The following is an 18,623-nucleotide window of genomic DNA, read 5'->3' as shown; positions in this document are numbered from 1 at the left end:
AATCAAAATCTTGGAGAGCTAAACTCCACCAAATAAGTCTTTTGTTATTTCCCATGGCAGTATGAAGCCACTGTAGCGCAGCATGGTCGGTTTGCAGGTGGAAACGCCATCCCCAAACATATGGGCGTAGCTTTTCCAGAGCATAGACAATGGCGTAACATTTTTTTTCACTGACTGACCAGTTGCTTTCCCTCTCAGACAGTTTTTTTGCTGAGAAACACTACAGGGTGGAATTCTTGATCCGGTCCTTTCTGCATTAAAACTGCTCCCACAGCACGCTCAGACGCATCTGTGGTCACTAGGAACGGTTTGTCAAAGTCTGGAGCCCTTAGTACAGGGTCAGACATGAGTGTCGCTTTAAGCTGGTTAAAGGCCTTCTGACACTCTTCGGTCCACTGAACAGCATTTGGCTGTTTCTTTCTGGTTAGGTCTGTCAGTGGGGTGGCGATTTGGCTGTATTGCGGTACAAATCGTCTGTAATAACCGGCCAAGCCTAAGAAGGATTGAACCTGTTTCTTTGACTTTGGGACAGGCCATTTTTGGATAGCATCCACTTTGGCCTGTAGGGGGTTGATAGTTCCTTTACCCACCTGGTATCCAAGGTAAGTCACTCTGTTTAGGCCTATTTGACACTTCTTAGCCCTAACAGTTAGTCCTGCCTCCCGTATGCGCTCAAAGACTTTTTGTAGATGTTTCAGGTGTTCTGCCCAGGAATCCGAAAATAATGGCCACATCATCAAGGTAGGCGACTGCATATTCTCCTAATCCTGCTAGGAGACCATCTACAAGTCTTTGGAAGCTCGCAGGTGCATTTCGCAGCCCAAAAGGGAGTACATTAAATTCATACAGCCCGACATGTGTGGTGAAGGCTGACCTTTCCTTGGCTCCCAGGTGCTCTTGGACCGTGAATGGCCCTTCCCATGATGCTTCCATTTTATGGGCCTGGAGCGCCTTTAAGACCATGACCTGGTCCCCTACTTTGAAGGAACACTCTCTGGCATGTTTATCATACCAGGCTTTTTGCTCTTTTTGAGCATCCTGTAAGTTTTCTTTAGCAAGGGCTAAAGAGGTTCGGAGGGTGTTTTGTAGGTTGGTTACAAAGTCCAGAATGTTAGTTCCTGGAGAAGGGGTAAATCCCTCCCATTTCTGCTTCACCAACTGTAATGGCCCCTTAACCTCGCGGCCATATACAAGTTCAAATGGGGAAAACCCTAAACTGGGATGTGGTACAGCTCTGTAGGCAAAGAGTAACTGCTGCAACACTAGGTCCCAATCATTGGTGTGCTCATTTACAAATTTACATATCATGGCTCCCAAAGTTCCACTAAACTTCTCCACCATGCCATTTGTTTGATGGTGGTAAGGAATGGCAACCAAGTGATTTACCCCATGAGCTTCCCAAAGGTTTTCCATAGTTCCTGCCAGGAAATTAGTTCCTGCATCTGTGAGGAGGGCCAATCTACCCTGGCAAAAATGTCTGCTAGTGCCTGGCACACACTTTTAGCCCTGGTGTTGCTTAGAGCTACTGCTTCCGGTCATCGGGTGGCAAAATCCATGAAAGTCAGTATGTACTGCTTTCCTCTAGGTGTCTTTTTCGGAAAAGGACCCAGAATATCCATAGCTACTCGCTGAAATGGAACTTCAATGATGGGGAGTGGCTGGAGAGGGGCTTTGACCTGGTCTTGGGGTTTTCCCACTCTTTGGCATACTTCACAAGACCGGCCATAGGTAGAAACATCCTTGCCCATTCCCTCCCAGTGGAATGACCCCCCCCAAACGGTCTTTGGTCCTGTTCACCCCAGCATGGCCACTAGGATGATCGGGGGCTAAGCTCAAGAGCTTGGCCTGGTATTTAGTTGGAACTACCAACTGTCTCTGAGGATGCCAGTCTTCCTGGTGTCCACTAGAAAGAGTTTCCTTGTGTAAAAGTCCTCTTTCTACAACAAACCTGGATCGATTAGAAGAGCTGAGAGGCGGTGGGTTGCTCCATGCCACCGTCCAAGCTCTCTGGAGGCTTTCACCTGCTTCCTGTTTGGTCTGGAACTGTTCCCTTGATGCTGGAGACATCAGTTCCTCATTGGATTGTGGACCTATGCTTGGTCCCTCTGGAAGCGAAGTAGGGGATGGGGCTGTTTCCGTTGACTGTGAACTGCTCTCCGCTGGGGCACTGTGTTGGGGTTCAGGCTCCAGCTGAGCCTCTTGTGTAGGGTTATGGGCTGCTGCCGGTTCAGGTTCAGTGGGGCCCTCTGGTGTTGAGGTTGCAAGTACTGGATTCAGTGCTGGCAATGGGTCTGGTGCTGGTTGTTCCGCTGGTTCCGGTTCATGGACTGATTCCGTCTGGGTCTCTGGGACTGGATCCACTGTTGCAGACATTGGCCTGGGGTCCGGGTCCATCACCTCTGACCGGGTCCTGATAGAAGTTTCCGGAACAGAGCTAGGCATCGTGGTTTGTTTAGCCTGGCTGTGGGTGACCATTCCCACCCTCTTGGCCCACTTCACATGATTGGCCAAGTCTTCCCCCAACAGCATGGGGATGGGATAATCATCATAGACTGCAAAAGTCCACATTCCTGACCAGCCCTGGTACTGGACAGGCAACTTGGCTGTAGGCAAATTGAAAGAGTTGGACTTGAAGGGTTGAATCATCACTTGGATCTCTGGGTTGATTAAATTGGGGTCCACTAAGGAAGCATGGATAACTGACACTTGTGCTCCGGTGTCCCTCCACGCGGTGACCTTCTTCCCGCCCACACTCACAGTTTCCCTCCGCTCCAAGGGTATCTGGGAGGTATCTGGGCCTGCGGACCTCTGGTGTGATTCCGGTGCAATGAACTGTAATCTGTTGGGGTTTTTGGGACAGGTAGCCTTTACATGCCCCGACTTGTTACATTTAAAACATCGTCCAGCTGACGGGTCACTGGGGCAAGGTGGGTTTCTGGAGAATGGTGTGGCGGGACGATAAGGTGTCTGGAGGGTTCTTTGGGGGGGGTAGGTCGGGTCTCGGGCGGCCCCCGGTAATAGGGTGTGATCTGGGGTTGTCCCTTCTGGTCTCCGCCCAAACTGCGACCTGTTTTCTTCTTCTCTGCTACCTCCACCCATCTGGCTCAATTTCTCCTGCCTCGATTACAGTTTTGGGCTTCCCATCTAGGATGTATCTTTCTATTTCCTCAGGAACACCCTCTAAGAACTGTTCCATTTGCATGAGGAAGGGCAACTCTTCTGGAGATTTAACACTTGCTCCTGATATCCAGGCATCCCAGTGTTTCACAATGTGGTAGGCATATTGGGTAAATGACACGTCCGGTTTCCACCTTAGGGCTCTGAACCTCCAATGAGAATACTCGGGTGTTAACCCCATTCTGACTCTCGCCTTGGATTTAAACAGTTCAGACTGGTTCATTTGTGCCTTAGGCATTTCTGCCGCCACCTCAGCTAAGGGTCGACTGAGCTGTGGCCTCAGCTCTACCACGTATTGGTCTATAGAAATGCCGTACTCAAGGCAGGCCTTTTCGAAGTTTTCTAAGAAGGCCTCAGTATCATCGCCTGCCTTGTAGGTGGGGAACTTTCTGGGATGGGAAGTGGTACCTGGAGAAGGATTGCTAGGGTTGTTGGTATATTCTGCTGAGCCTTTACCTTCTCCATCTCCTCCACATGCTTCCTCTCTTTTTTCTTCTCCTCCAGTTCCTTGGCCCTTGCCTCCATTTCTTTGTCCCTTGCTTCCATAGCTCTCCTGTGAGCAGCCGCTTGGTGTTGTTCTGCCTCTTTTGCTGCCTTCCTTTCTTTGTCCTTTGCCTCCATTTCTTCGTCCTTTGCCTCCATTACTCTCCTGTGAGCAGCTTCTAGGGCTTTTTCGGCTTCCTTCATTGACTCCAGTTTGGCTAACTCCAATTTGTGTAGTGCCTTGGTGTCTGTCATCTTTACCTCTCTGTTTTTAACTAAGTTTACACCCAAGGGTTAGAAATAAAACAAACAAAACTTGGCTTGAAAATTTTGCTGTGCTGGAATAGGATGCCTATATTCTCGGATAGTGATTGTCAGCCTACAGAAAAATCCCCCCAAAAAAACCCCACAAAACCTAACACCTTTTGTCTCCAGGCAAATTGGCAGAAATCCCCTCAAGTTACTCTTAGGAAAAAAAAAAACTTCAGGTCTTGTGAAGACTTGTGAATTTCCCTGCAGGAGGTTAACTACTCTGTCTCCAGGCAAAGAAAACCTGCAATTCACAAAGGTAATTCCCTTTTGTCTCTGCTCTGGCCCCAAAGCAGAGAAAAAACTAGCTGCTTTCAGTTGGACCTCCTTTCCAGCAGCCCCAAAGGAAAAAAAAATATTTCCTTTTTAAAATCTGTTTTTCTGGTTCAAAAAATCTTAAATTGATCTCAAAATGATTTCAGGTTAATCCCACCACTCTGCCACGGATTTTAAAGGGGTTTACCCTTCCCTTTATATTTATGACAGGAATATATAAGGGGTTCAGGGGTGTCTCTTTCCCACTCTGCAAAAGTGATCAGCAGCAAGGAATCTCTCCTACAGGGAGGATCTGAACGGAGTCACAAAGGTCCCAAAAGAAAAACAGGAAGCCACAGATTTGAAGGCCCTGATTCTCAGTGACACCAGTTTATACCTGAGAATGTCACTCCAGTGACTTCAGGTGAGTCAAACTTCAAACCACTGTGACAAGAATGAGGCACGACTCCCATCACAAACTCACTGCCTTCCCTGTGAAATATTAGAGCCCAACAGCCAATTTTTTATTTTAGATATGATTAAAAATTAGTATATCCCAGCAATATACAAATAAATTCAGTACACACAACAGAACCTTGCCTAAGTACAGTCTCAGACATTTGGAACTTGGTAGAATGAGGAGCTGGGATTAGTGAGGGAGCAGCACATGGTGCATATTTCTTGGGTGGGGGAGGATGCGGCTAACTTCCATTTCACCAGAAGTTTTAAACCAGGATGTAATAAAACCAAGATGATTATGGAACTGACGACCCCTCAAGGGAATCAAAGTGCTGGTACTATAAGTAATATGTAGATAAAAGCTGTGGCATGTATCTTCTACACGAGCATAAAGTTTGGCTAGTTCTGCCACACGTTTTCCCATGTGACCTTCAGTAAGTAATTTAACCTCTCTGTACTTTAGTTTACTCATTTGGAAAATGGGACTTCAAGGGGGAGCTATGAGACCTAATTTTTTCTTATTAGTAAAGAGGTTTGATATCTAGGTGAAGGCACTAGAGAATTGCCATAATTATGTTATTAGTACAGTGTTGTTATAGCAGCCATTATGTGCTCAACAGTAGCTCATATACAGTCTGTGGGCCCTGGGTCATCTCCTGCTCTTTCAAATATTGTCATGTGATCATTTACTCTCACCTGAGTATCCCACCAGGGAGAGACAGAGAAGACATGTTAACGTATCATTCAAAGAACAGACCAACTAAAAGTGCAGCAGCCAGGCTGAATTGCACTGTCAATTCACTGCACTGAAAGCCCAAGATACTGGTCCTCTACCTGATTTATATGAGAGTTGGACCCTAGGACCTCAAGGCCATGAGACAAGAATGATATCAAAGGAATCCTCTGGCACTCTTTTTCACTTTAAGTTAGTAGCATCCACCTGGCTGTACATAAATTGTTGGATCTAGCAACTGCTATGGAAAAGCTAACTGCATTCAGGAAAGAAAAACTCTGAAGTGTGGGAAAGAACGGTAATATTTACACGTGACTAATTAGACTTACAGCAGCGGTGGATTATCCAGTAGGCCCATGGGGCCCGTGCCCAGGGGCCTCAGCCAATGGGGGGGGGGGTCCCTAGAAAAATGGGCACCCCAGCAAAAATCTGCCACAGGGCGGTGGAAGCTGGAGCCCTCGCAGAAGCCGCGGGGCAGCCAAGGGAAGCCCAAGCACCCCGACTAGGATTGCCAGTTTTGGTTGGACATATTCCTGGAGATTTCATCACATGACAATCTTTAATTAAAGATTAATCTTCAATTCCTGGAGACTCCAGGACAATCCTGGAGGGTTGGCAGAAGCAGTGAGTGGGCCGGGGAAGCCCCAGTGCCCGACCCCAGCTGTGGCCCCGGGACTGGAGGAGCTCTCGCTCCCTGCCATGGCCTCAGAGCAGGAGGAGACCATGGCAGGGAGACAGAGCTTCTCTGGTCTTGGGGCCACAGTCTGGCGGGCACAGAATGGGGTGGGACTGTGGGCAAAACAAGGGCAGGGCCACAGAGGAAGGGGCAGAACGAGGGCACAGGCGGAAGGGGTAGGGAGGAGGCCCCCCCACTTGTTCTGGCCCAAGGAGCCCTTAATCCACCTCTGATTTACAGCACTGTGGTATGTACGTGTGGCTCTATATAACAATAACATTGTATCATTCAGATTAAACAGAAACTGCACTAATTTTATTGTGGACATTAGCATTTTGCATAAGTAAACAGTCTTTCAGTATCGACTGCCCCTATAAAGGAGCTGAAAGTGGTTAAAAATGGCACACAAAGTAGAAGAGCATGTTAAACTGTGTTATTGTTGTCTCTTCTCTTTCTGTCCATGCCTATTGTTCTGGCCAGAGTGCAATGGACCCTTGCTGTTGGCTTCCTTACCTTACCGCTCTTCTTTCTGGTATCCTAAGAGCATTGACAAACCATTGCAATGTGTAACTGACTTAAAAAAAGCTCCAAAATATTTGTAATGCAACAAATACTAAAGAAAACAAGATCACAAATGGCCAGGTTGTGACATTACTGAGTTACAGAGGGAACTTGAGGAGGGATTGCATCTCCTAAGCCACCTTCTTGCAGCAATTGGTGAAGGGAGCGCAGAGGGGATGTGGACAAAATGTGCTACACATTTACCATCCTCAGTTGGTGGGTGGTCCCGGGGGGTCCATAATCAAATGGTAGAGTTTCAAGAAGTTCCTAGGCTGCTCTAAGGTATAGCAGGGTGAGAGCCGCCTTAGAACCAGCCCCAGGGAGCTACAACAGTTGTTTTCTGGTCCCACCATCTGATCCCAGTAAACTCAGCCAAGATTTGGCTGTGACTCAGTGCCTGCCAAATTACATGCATTGAAATTCTATTTCGAGATCCGCGATATTGTGTGTTTTTTCTCAAGCCCCACCTCCTGGATTCTTATGAACACATGAGAATTTCAGCGTTCTTTTTTTATTTTTTTAAGTACATTTCTAGCCTTCATTGTGCAGAAGAGAGCTTGAAAACATGTCTCCAATTGTGACCTAAAAGTTCATAAATCGGAAAAATCCAAAACATTGGGGTGGGTTTAAATCTCATGATTTTGGGGACCTCATCTGAGATTTTGGAATGCTTGTGGTTGGCAATACTGACATAAATAAGGTCATCTCAGATGTTATACCCATATTTTATGGGGAAAGAATTCTCTGGTGTATCTTCTGGGAAAAGGAGAAAATGAAGTAAGAATAATTTTAGCCATATTTTTAAAATATTCTAATACAGAATATGTGAGGCAGCATTTTTGAACAGGGACTCTAAGTAGAAGAGAGGATAGAATATTCTAAAAAGAAACGGGAACTCTATTTAGAACTAAAATACTTTAAGAATGGCAGTAAAAATATGTCAAGTATCAGAGGGGTAGCCGTGATAGTCTGGATCTGTAAAAGCAGCAAAGAGTCCTGTGGCACCTTATAGAGTAAAAGACGTATTGGAGCATAAGCTTTCGTGGGTGAATACCCACTTCGTCAGATGCATGTAGTGGAAATTTCCAGAGGCAGGTATAAATATGCAAGCAAGAATCAGGCTAAGGATAACGAGGTTAGTTCAATCAGGGAGGATGAGGCCCTCTTCTAGCAGTTGAGGTGTGAACACCAAGGGAGGAGAAACTGCTTTTGTAGTTGGCTAGCCATTCACAGTCTTTGTTTAATCCTGAGCTGAGTAAAAATATGGTTTCTTTCTAATATAATGGCTTCACTCCTTTTCACTTTTGGAAGAGACTGACAGGAAATCTGAAGGAGGAGACAAATATCTGCACCGAGGCAAAGATAGTTCAGCCTTTGGAAGAAAGTATTGGTTCTCCCAAAGATATTTTACTGTGAGTTAGAGGTGGAGTTAGCTAAGGGTATGTTTTGGTTTTGGAAAATGTCATCAGGTAAGTTTTGATATTGCAGAAACAAGACCAGACTTCGTTCAGATTCAGTCCCATTTTATTCAAACCAAGTTTGCTAATTCCAGATTTAGCCCATTTCTGCCATTGAGTGTAATGGAAAAAATAATCCACGATTTACAGGTAAGCAGACATGCTTAAACTGCAAAAAAAACCACAGAAATTGGGCTTGTTTTGGCTTAATTGGCTTATAAATTGCTTGTTGGCTAGTTTTTGGCTTATAGCTTGTTGCTTCTTTTTTTTGATCATCTCCCGGCAAGCAGGGGCAAGGGGGGGAGGAGAGGGAGAGAGTCAGGGGTGCACAGCGGGCCCACCACAATCCCAGACGGCATACCAGGGGGATCTAGTCACAGAGTATTGGGGTTCTTAGGGATCGCCTTGTTTTGGCCTTGTTTTGAAATGGGATTAGCTGGATTTTTGGCTTATTGTGAAAGTCAGGGTGCTTATTTACCGCGTGAAAGTTGGCAACTGTGCAGGTAAGTCTGGTCTATTTTCTGATGCGTGTAATATTTAAATCCAGCCTAGATCAAGCTTAATATTTATGTTGGAAAGTATTGCATTTTTTTCATTTAAAATATCAAAATGTCTCTCTCTCACACACACACACACACACACACACACACACACAAACAATGGGAGAATTAGAAAGTAAAATAAGATTAGTGAAGGGTGAAAAAATCTGGACTGATTGTACTGGGGTTTTATTTTAAAATAAAAACATTGCTACCTAAGGGAGACTTATCTTTGGATAGTGATTAGTGATGGACGGAATGAAGTAAATTCTCAGCAAGTCAGTCAGGGAATTAGATGCACTGCTTGTGTTAACATTAAAAGCTGTTGTATGCATGGCAGTGAAAATATACTGTTATGTCTGAGATGAAGAAAATGTATGTGGTTCATGTTTATGCATAAACTTCTCACAATGAAGAGGGAAAACAGTTGCTGACTAAGCAAAGGTCATGTCTATTTATATCTACAGCAAGCTTGTGATAATGAAAAGAGGCTTTAATGTGTCCCAAGGCCTAGATGAAACACACTGAAATTTTAGCATGTGGATTTCTGAAGCGCGGTATCAAAGAAATGAAAAGGAATTTCAAAACACAGAAATCCATTCCATTTTTGGGCTTAGAATATGTCTTAGATCTGTGCTTTTAAGCTTTTTTAAAAAAAACAACAGTACTTTAAAAGTCATCTTTTAATCAGAGGTGAAGTATTTTATATGATTGTATTTATATCTGTAATATGACCACCAACCCAAATATGTCACCAGTGATGGCTACCTGGCCTTAAAAACTGCACAAGCAGGGACTTCCCAAGGCTGGCTCTCCCACACTGGTATAACAGCGAACTGTGGGAGGAAGCAAAACAATAAGTAATAGAAGCTGCTCAGAAAATATTTGGGGGGGGGTGAAAATTTTTCTAAAAAATTTACAGATATATTTTGATTTTATTGACAAAAAATCAAAAAATTCAAAAGGCTGAAAAATGTTCTGTTTATAATTGGTTTTGATTTACACTTTTTCATGAAAAACTGGAAACATTTAAAAAGAAATGCAGATTTTTCCATGAAAATTTATGTTTAAACAAAATGCCATTTTTGATCCAAAAAATCCCATTTCAAATGAAAATTTTTGACCAGCTCTAGTCAGTGGCTGCTTTACTTTGTGTGTGATGGTAAGGGCTGACATTTGCTGATCTGTCTAAGGCAGGAGAATCCCTAGACCCAGCTATACCCACTTTTCCCTCAGAAGTTTTCAGTCTTAGCCAGCACTCACACCCCTACCTCTGCCCAGGGAAGCAAATCTCTAATTTTTTTTCAACCTTTTCCAGCCGATACAGACAAACACTCATTGCCGGAAGGTAAGTTATAGTTTTGTCTGGTTAGAGGGAGCACCCCAGAATGTTACAGTCCTTCTGCAGAGCTGAAGTTAACAAAACGTGGCTTCTGAGAAAAATCCTGTTTGAGGGAGAAATCAGCAAAATGCCTTTGAGATGTGAGATGAAAACTGATACATGTAAAAACGTACTGATTTATTTTATGATCACATACAAAAATTAGTTAAGAGAAGGGAAGAGTCTGTGAGCAAAGTTAGGCTAAATACTGTTAATGCTGACTGGGGAATTGTGGGGTTTTTTTATGAATCACATGGAATTTAGTATTTGGAAATGCAATGATAATAATAGGTCACCCTCCTGGAGTGCTTACCATACAAAGATTGGAAACACTTCCTGAAAATTAACAAACAACCCTAGGAAGTAGGCAATTACTGGTATCCCTATTTTACAGATGGGGAAACTGAAGCTCAAATGAGAAGGTTAATGAGAAGGTTTTTAAAGGTATTTGTGTGTCTAAAGCACCTAGCAAGATTTTCAAAAATGCCTACGTACCTGTCACTGACAAATCCCACTAGGGTGGGATTGAGGCACGTAACTACCTTTAAAAATCTGCCCCTAAGTGACTTGCAGATGATTTATAGACATCTGTGGATGAGTGGAGAACAGAATGCAGACCTACCCTCTCTTCTCCTCCTCTTCCCCCCCACCCCATGCCCATTACTTCAGCACAAGGACATCCTCTCCTCTAAGGAAATGTTCATCTGTCACTTACATTATAACATCTTCAGAGCAGGGAGCACATCTTTATTTGTGCCTTATATCATTGAGCATGCTGTTGGCCCTTATCAAATAAAAATATTAATAACAATTCACAGATGCATTGCAAATTGCTTTTAGGTATTCATGCCAGCTGGAAACAGTAAGAGAGGACTTATTAAAACAGAAATTCCAATGTGGGCTAGGCATTGAAAAGGAAAAAACATGTTATAATTCAAGTGTTTCATTAAAGACACAATCTAGATGCAAAAATGAACCAACAATTGAGCAATACACATTTTACTTCATGTAAAATCTTGACAAGGAAATCTTTAGCTTTTAGAGACAGACAATAAAGCTCTAACTTAGGCACACATATGCATGTGTTTTTTGCATTACTTACAAAAAGCAACGTTAAAAGAAGATTAAGGTTTCAAAGTCAATCACTCAGAAATTAGGAAATGTCAGAATTAAGGCAGCTGGTGCAATCTTAAGCCATGTCGACACTAAAATCACTACATCAATTCACCAACCAATTTGCAGCTCTACCTATAATATACTACTGTATGTGCAAGTGTATATACACACACGAAAAACTGAATATTTTATAATATTTTGTAAACATTTTTAAAGTTCTTACTCAAGACTAGTTACTCTGGTTTCAGTGTTAAATAACGGGTTGCAGAGCCCAGAACTGTGTATAAAGCATACGTTATTATTTGTCTGATCTTGCTCTGGTCTTTCAGAAGCTTGCTTGTGCATTCCACTCCTGTGTGCTGCCTTGGGGCACAGGGCTGCTAAGCTAATTCTCTCTAGGATTCGGATTCCATAAAGCTTGTTTGGCTTTGATACAGGCAACAGTAACAACTCCAGCTCCTGCCACTACCTAATAAACCAGCTTCTCCAACTCAGCTATTTCCTATCATGTGTGCATGGCACAGCTGTGCCTTGATAGCCCCTGTGCAGGTGTGAGATGTACTGCGCCCCACAAAGCACTTAGACAAGACTAGCAACAGAAATATGTCACCTAAATTCTGAGATTACCTAGTCAACAAAGGCAACATACTCGGTCTTCTGAAGTTTTGCACAGAGCTTTGACGCTGCAAAAGAGTCACTAAGACCCAGTTCAAAATTAAAGTAACGAAACCTACATTTTGTAATGCACCAGGGTTGTCTAATCCGTCTATGAGCTCACATCTTGTTAATGGGCTCAAGAGGAAGGTTTAGTTAACGCTTCCCTTACTAGCCTGGAAAAGGAAATACTCCCCTAAGGGAGGTTTTTCTTCAAGTAGGGAGGTCCATACAAAAGTATGACAATTTCTGGTTGTATTACATATCTAATCTTAGCTCTGCCCATCTTCTCCTTCCTTCTCCTCATCCCCATGTATCCCTCACCTGTGTGAAGCACCCTCTGTGGGGTTCAGAGGGAGAGGGAATGCTGCTACAGAGGGTAGTTCTCTAGGGGAGGAGGCATGGGCAGGACAATGCTATTTATACATCCACCAGCAGCATCTCTGGGTGTATATTATAGTCATCACAAGTGCAGGGATTGTGCTCTGGGCAGCTTCTGAGATGTAAGGTGGGCTGAAAAAGTCTGCCGGAGATGAAAGGTATAAAACGGATCTAAAGACTCGTATTCTAGACTTTCCTTCACGCAATTATTTCTTTGATAGGAAACCTCCAAGGAAGCTCTGTTGCTGCATAAAGCTAGGTTGGCAATTTAGTGCATGACAATTTGCTCTAAGTTAGTATGTAACCAATGCCCCAGCTTGGCATTATAGCTTCTGGAATTGCCCTTTTTTATATAAAAGTAGGTTCTGGTCCTGAAAAAGTTCACAGAACTTCAGTAGGAGCTTAAACCGCATGGTCAAGGTCAAATTCTCACTAAAGTCATTACATTCCTGGCCTAACCCATTACATTGTGGTGCTGTGTTTTGTTAAACATCTGCCATGTTTTAACCCACAGGTGACCGTGTTTGAATAGTGGATAAAGGGATTTCTGCATATACTTTGAGTGTCAGTTTAAACTTGCTAAAATATGTCAGGATACTTTGGTAGAAAGATGCTGGATAGAGTAAATATAAACTTGACCAAGCTGATATATTATAAAAGTGGGCAGCCATGCTTTTACCTGTCTCTCCTAGGTACTTATACGGCTCCCCTATCTGAGCACCTCCGAGGTATTTATCACCACAGCACCCCTGAAAGGTAGGGCAGTGTTATCCCCATGTTACAGAAGTAGGGTACTGCGGCACAGAAAAACTATGTGATATGCCCAAGGTCACACAGGAAGTCTGTGATAAAGCAAAAAGAAAAGGAGTACTTGTGGCACCTTAGAGACTAACAAATTTTAGCCACAAGTACTCCTTTTCTTTTTGCGAATACAGACTAACACGGCTGCTACTCTGAAACTTGTGATAACTTGTGATAAAAGGAATCAGACCCAGATCTCCCAAGTCCAAGACTAATACCCTAGCCCCTTCCCCCCCTCGCATGTGGAGTTTATTTCACCACCCCACTTCCATAGACAGCTACCTCTGCAGTTCATGCCTCACCCTTTAAAAAGCATCTGAAAAAGCTATTTTTCTCTAATGAATATTTTCATTTTTAATCTCTTGACTACTGTATGGTGTCCAACCTACCTCTTAATGAAGGCACACTATTCTGCCTTCTCTCTGACGTTCTGTTGTGTATCATGATGGTTTTAACTGCATTGTATTTTCAATTGGTTTTCAGCTCACTAGGAGAAATAGTTATAATAAAAGCCTGGCCCTATACTCCTCTCTATCAATCACAGCTACATCAGGATTTTAATACAAGGAATGAAGGCAAGATTTCCTATCTATAAAATGTTTACACAGTAGTTGTTAGTCACTGTATTATCCAAAGCACACTGAATTGTCCTGAAGGAAAAGAAAAAAAGCATGTCTTGAGCTCAAGCTGATCCGAATGAAGAGTCTTCTGCTACAAGTTCACAACAGAAAAAATGAGGAGTACTTGTGGCACCTTAGAGACTAACAAATTTATTTGAGCATCAGCTTTCATGGGCTAAAACCCACTTCATCAGATGCATGCAGTGGAAAATACAGTAGGAATATATATATACACAGAGAACATGAAAAAATGGGTGTTGCTATACCAACTGTAATGAGACCAATTAATTAAGATGGGCTATTATCAGCAGGAGAAAAAAAAACCTTTTGTATTGATAATCAGGATAGCCCATTTCAAACAGTTGACAACAAGGTGAGAGTAACAGTGGGGGCGGCGGAATTAGCATGGAGAAATAGTTTTTACTTTGTGTAATGACCCATCCACTCCCAGTCTTTATTCAAGCCTAATTTAATGGTGTCCACTTTGCAAATTAATTCCAATTCTGCAGTCTCTCGTTGGAGTCTGTTTTTGAAGTTTTTTGTTGGAGAATTGCAACTTTTAGGTCTGAAATTGAGTGACCAGGGAGGTTGAAGTGTTCTCTGACTGGTTTTTGAATGTTATAATTCTTGATGTCTGATATGTGTCTATTTATTCTTTTGCGTAGAGATTGTCCGGTTTGGTCAATGTACATAGCAGAGGGGCATTGCTGGCACATGATGGCATATATCACATTGGTGGATGTGCAGGTGAACGAGCCTCTTATGGTATGGCTGATGTGATTAGGTCCTATGATGGTCCTTGAATAGATAAGTGGACAGAGCTGGCAACGGGCTTTGTTGCAAGGATAGGTTCCTGGGTTAGTGTTCTGTTGTGTGGTGTGTGGTTGCTGGTGAGTATTTGCTTCAGGTTGGGGGGCTGTCTGTAAGCGAGGACTGGCCTGTCTCACAAGGTCTGTGAGAGTGAGGGATCATCCTTCAGGATAGGTTGTAGATCCCTGATGATGCGCTGGAGAGGTTTAATTTGGGTCCTGAAGGTGACGGCTAGTGGCGTTCTGTTATTTTCTTTGTTAGGCCTGTCCTGGAGTAGTCTTCCTACTGTATTTTCCACCGAATGCATCGGATAAAGTGGGTTTTAGCCCACGAAAGCTTACACTCAAATAAATTTTTTAGTCTCTAAGGTGCCACAAGTACTCCTCGCTTTTTTTTTGTTGTTGTTGTTGTTGATACAGACTAACACAGCTATCACTCTGAAAAAAATTCACAATAGTTGCACTGACCTTAACCACTGTGTGTGGCACCTACCGTAATAGCTTTAGTGATTCCAGATAAGGGTTGACAAGGAATGTGACAAAGTTAGATGGCTTAGACTGAAAGTTTTGTATAAATCCGGAGTTTGCAGTAATTAACCAGGCATTACCACATGGTGCGGGACAGAGAGGGGGAACATTAAGTGATGGTGCAGTATACTAATGGTGTCAGTCTCGGTACATTAAGATGGTTTATTGTAATGTGTGGAGGGTAGGATGAGGAGATTCCCCAGCACGGAGTTTTCTGCCATCTAAGGTTGCGACACGAAGAGCGAACAGAAAGGAGAAAGGGGAAATAACACACCAACTTGCTGTTTTAAAAGTTGTTCAGCCTCCCTAAGTTACTAAGCATGTGTCTTAGAGCCAGGATCATTATATTTGGCTATCTCCAAACTGAACAAATCAACATGCACTTAAAAAATGCATAACCAGCAGCTGGTTATAATAAAATAGCCTGTTGTCCATTGAGCTCTTCACTTTAATGAGAGCGAGAGAGTGTAATGTAGGTTGTCAGCTTCTTACTAGCATGCTTGTTATTTTTCAGCAAAATTTGAAACGATCTGAACAAAGAAAGTTGATCAATGTTTAATAAAGTCTTTGTAATCACTGAACATATCTCCCAGATGGGTATCCTCATCTTTTAATAGCCCAGTAGAGCTATTGTCGTCTCTTGGCTGCAGTTCTAAACCTTACATCACCACTATGAGAAGCAAATCCTTTAATAAGCAAGTGTCTGTGGTTCACCAGTGGTGTGTTATGGAATGAAGTAAACTGATAGCAATGATTTGTGTGGAAAAGTAGAGGACTTTCATTTTCATGTATTAGCCATAAGAGATGAGCTAGGATTTAATATTTTTTATCTGGTTCGATCTTACAGCAGCACGCATACAAGCGGAAAGATCAAGGGACTGGGATGAAATGCACTGTTTTTCATTTTGAATGTTAAACTGCCAATTAAATGTCAGTTAGCAAGAGAAATGTCTCAGCTACATTTCTCTCTTGCCTACCACTTTTTTCCTTAACTTCTTGCTGTGCCTGGTAATTGTTTAGGGACCAGTACTGTTCTCCATTAGCTAACTTCACCTGTTGCATTTATTATTATTCACCATATATAGTGTGTTAGCAGCTCGAGGCTCACCAGTTCAGGGCCCCTTTGTGCTGGTTACTGTCCACAAAACCATAGTTACTGAGTTATCTTCAGTCAGTTGCAACCTAATCTGTATTATGTAGACTTTGACAGCACAACACTTACATACTGTGCAGTGTGCATACTTAATAAAAATTTCTCTCTCTGCTTTCTGTTATTTTTCTCAGAGGTCGAAAATAGCGGTCTATGAGAAAATGTGGTCGTATATGAAGTCAGCAGAGCCATCTGTATTTACCAAAACAACAGCTGACGGGGTCGCTAGAGTGCGGAAGTCAAAGGGAAAGTTTGCCTTCCTCCTTGAATCGACCATGAACGAGTATATCGAGCAGCGAAAGCCATGTGACACAATGAAAGTTGGTGGGAACCTGGATTCCAAAGGCTATGGTGTAGCAACTCCAAAAGGCTCAGCATTAAGGTGGGTGGAATAATATAACAATATATATGTTGTTATAGTATTCCACCTACCCTGATGTATTGTGTTGTCATTTTCTTTCTTGTGGATTTTGAGGTAACTTTAAAGTTTAAAATCTTCAATATTCCATGGAGTAAAATAAGACGGTAAATTATGGTTTCATTTACTTAATGCATCCATTTTTTAATGTTCTCTCTGTGTTGTCCTTTCTGATTGTTTGTTGCTGTTTTAATTTTACAGTTCAGTGGCTTTTTCAATTTAAATGGTAAAAGCCGGGTTAAACTGCCATATGTGACGAATGTTAATTGCATGATGTGGTGTTCTTGTTACTTTTTTTCCTCAAAGACAATTTCCCCATCCCGCACACTTCAGTTCTGAGCAAATGTTATCCTCCATGCCACCTTCCAATATTGAACCCTGTATTTGCTGTAGAAACATTTTTATAGCTCCACGGTCTGTGAAATTTAGCCAATTTGTCCTCTTGTGCTCCTTTTTTCATACGTTACGATTTCTTAAGCATTTGTGCATTTTCTTACGAGTTATGTTTTATCGTTTCAAGAAATGCTGTTAACCTGGCAGTATTAAAACTGAATGAGCAAGGCCTCTTGGACAAATTGAAAAACAAATGGTGGTACGACAAAGGAGAGTGCGGCAGCGGGGGAGGTGACTCCAAGGTCAGCCTCAATGTCACCACAATCGGGTACCGTAGTCAAGAGTAATCGGCAAGGCTGTTATCTGACTTATCAGGGCAAAAAACACAGATTAGAACTATTTGAATAATCATGGGGAAAGCCACTTGCTTGCACAGTAGCTTTTTAAAGGAGACACGGTCTTATTTGCATCACATACAGTTTAATCAACCTTGGGAACCTTATTTAACTAACAGATAGAGGCTCCAGTCGTGGTGGCCCTGCCAGGGGTGCATTAAGGTAATAAGTGTTCATCTGAGCTCATCCTTGTGCAAGAAAATAGCGATCACACGTTAACGCAGCCCAAAGCATTGAGCACAAGGTGTTTCATAGTTCAGTGATTTAAGGCTATTTGTTGTATTTTTAAGAGACCTTTTTATAAGGGCAAAACAGCAAACAGCAAAAGTCTTGAAGTCTGCAGGATCAGTTCTCCTTAGCCCTTTTCTGCTGGCTTAAGATCAGCATAGCAGTCTACTACCAGCATACACAGGTGGCCTCTCCAGTGGCCAGTGGGAGCTGGATCAGATTCCAGAGGAGAGATACATCTTACCTTAGAAAAACAACAAGGAGTCCGGTGGCACCTTAAAGACTAACAGATTTATTTGAGCATAAGCTTTCGTCGGTAAAAACCTCACTTCTTCACTTGCATCTGAAGAAGTGAGGTTTTTACCCACAAAAGCTTATGCTCAAATAAATCTGTTAGTCTTTAAGGTGCCACCGGACTCCTTGTTGTTTTTGTGGATACTATCTTACCTTAGGTTACCTGTAGCTCAGAAAAGTAAGAAAGAAAGAAAAGTAAGTTTGGTTGTAAAACCAATTGCAAACGAGGCTCAGTAGATGAGGGCAAAGCAGTTATTACAGCAGCAAGATTGTGTTTAACACTAAGGACAGATTCTCCTGTGACACCCTACTGGCAGGAAACATTTTATAAGTACTTGCAAATTGCAGTATCTGTGGCTAGAAATAGGAGATGCACTGCCTGCTCAGGATAGCAGTCTCTGCTTGCACAACTGAAGTGTGTGGTGGTCTGGAAAGGATTAATTTCCAAACGTAAATGTAGCTTCAAAAAAAGCAATTTCAGTGGCACGTAACCTAGAATAGAACATAATCTTTAATACTACAGAGACTGTCACTTTGTAAATATCCTAGGTAGAAGGGTATAAAACTGTATTTGCTGCACTAGTTAAACAGATATTGGGTCCAACTCCCATTAACTTCAGTGGAGCCAGGATTTCACTCATTATTTTAACAGTAAAAAGAAAAGGAGTACTTGTGGCACCTTAGAGACTAACACATTTATTTGAGCATAAGCTTTCGTGAGCTAGCTGTAGCCCATGAAAACTTATGCTCAAATAAATTTGTTAGTCTCTAGGGTGCCACAAGTACTCCTTTTCTTTTTGCAGATACAGACTAACACGGCTGCTACTCTGAAACCTATTTTAACAGTGTGGATTTTAGCAGATAAC

General features: G+C 42.6%; 1 protein-coding gene across 5 annotated transcripts in view; it reads left to right on the top strand.

The window, feature by feature from the left end:
* The window catches only part of GRIA3 (glutamate ionotropic receptor AMPA type subunit 3), a 223,961-nt gene that overhangs the window by 170,941 nt on the left and 34,397 nt on the right, over positions 1 to 18,623 (top strand). For 3 of the 5 annotated variants that reach the window (XM_073361293.2, XM_073361296.2, XM_073361298.2), the window contains exons 13-14: positions 16,224 to 16,471; positions 17,028 to 17,142. In XM_073361293.2, the coding sequence (XP_073217394.2) occupies positions 16,224 to 16,471; positions 17,028 to 17,142 (363 nt within the window). The remainder of the gene's footprint in view (positions 1 to 16,223; positions 16,472 to 17,027; positions 17,143 to 18,623) is intronic. The other 2 variants (XM_073361295.2, XM_073361299.2) reach the window with 1 other exon arrangement.

This window comes from Lepidochelys kempii, chromosome 9 (assembly GCF_965140285.1).
Source record: "Lepidochelys kempii isolate rLepKem1 chromosome 9, rLepKem1.hap1, whole genome shotgun sequence".
Classification (NCBI taxonomy): domain Eukaryota; kingdom Metazoa; phylum Chordata; order Testudines; family Cheloniidae; genus Lepidochelys; species Lepidochelys kempii.
This window is presented reverse-complemented; position numbering and strand designations above follow the sequence as displayed.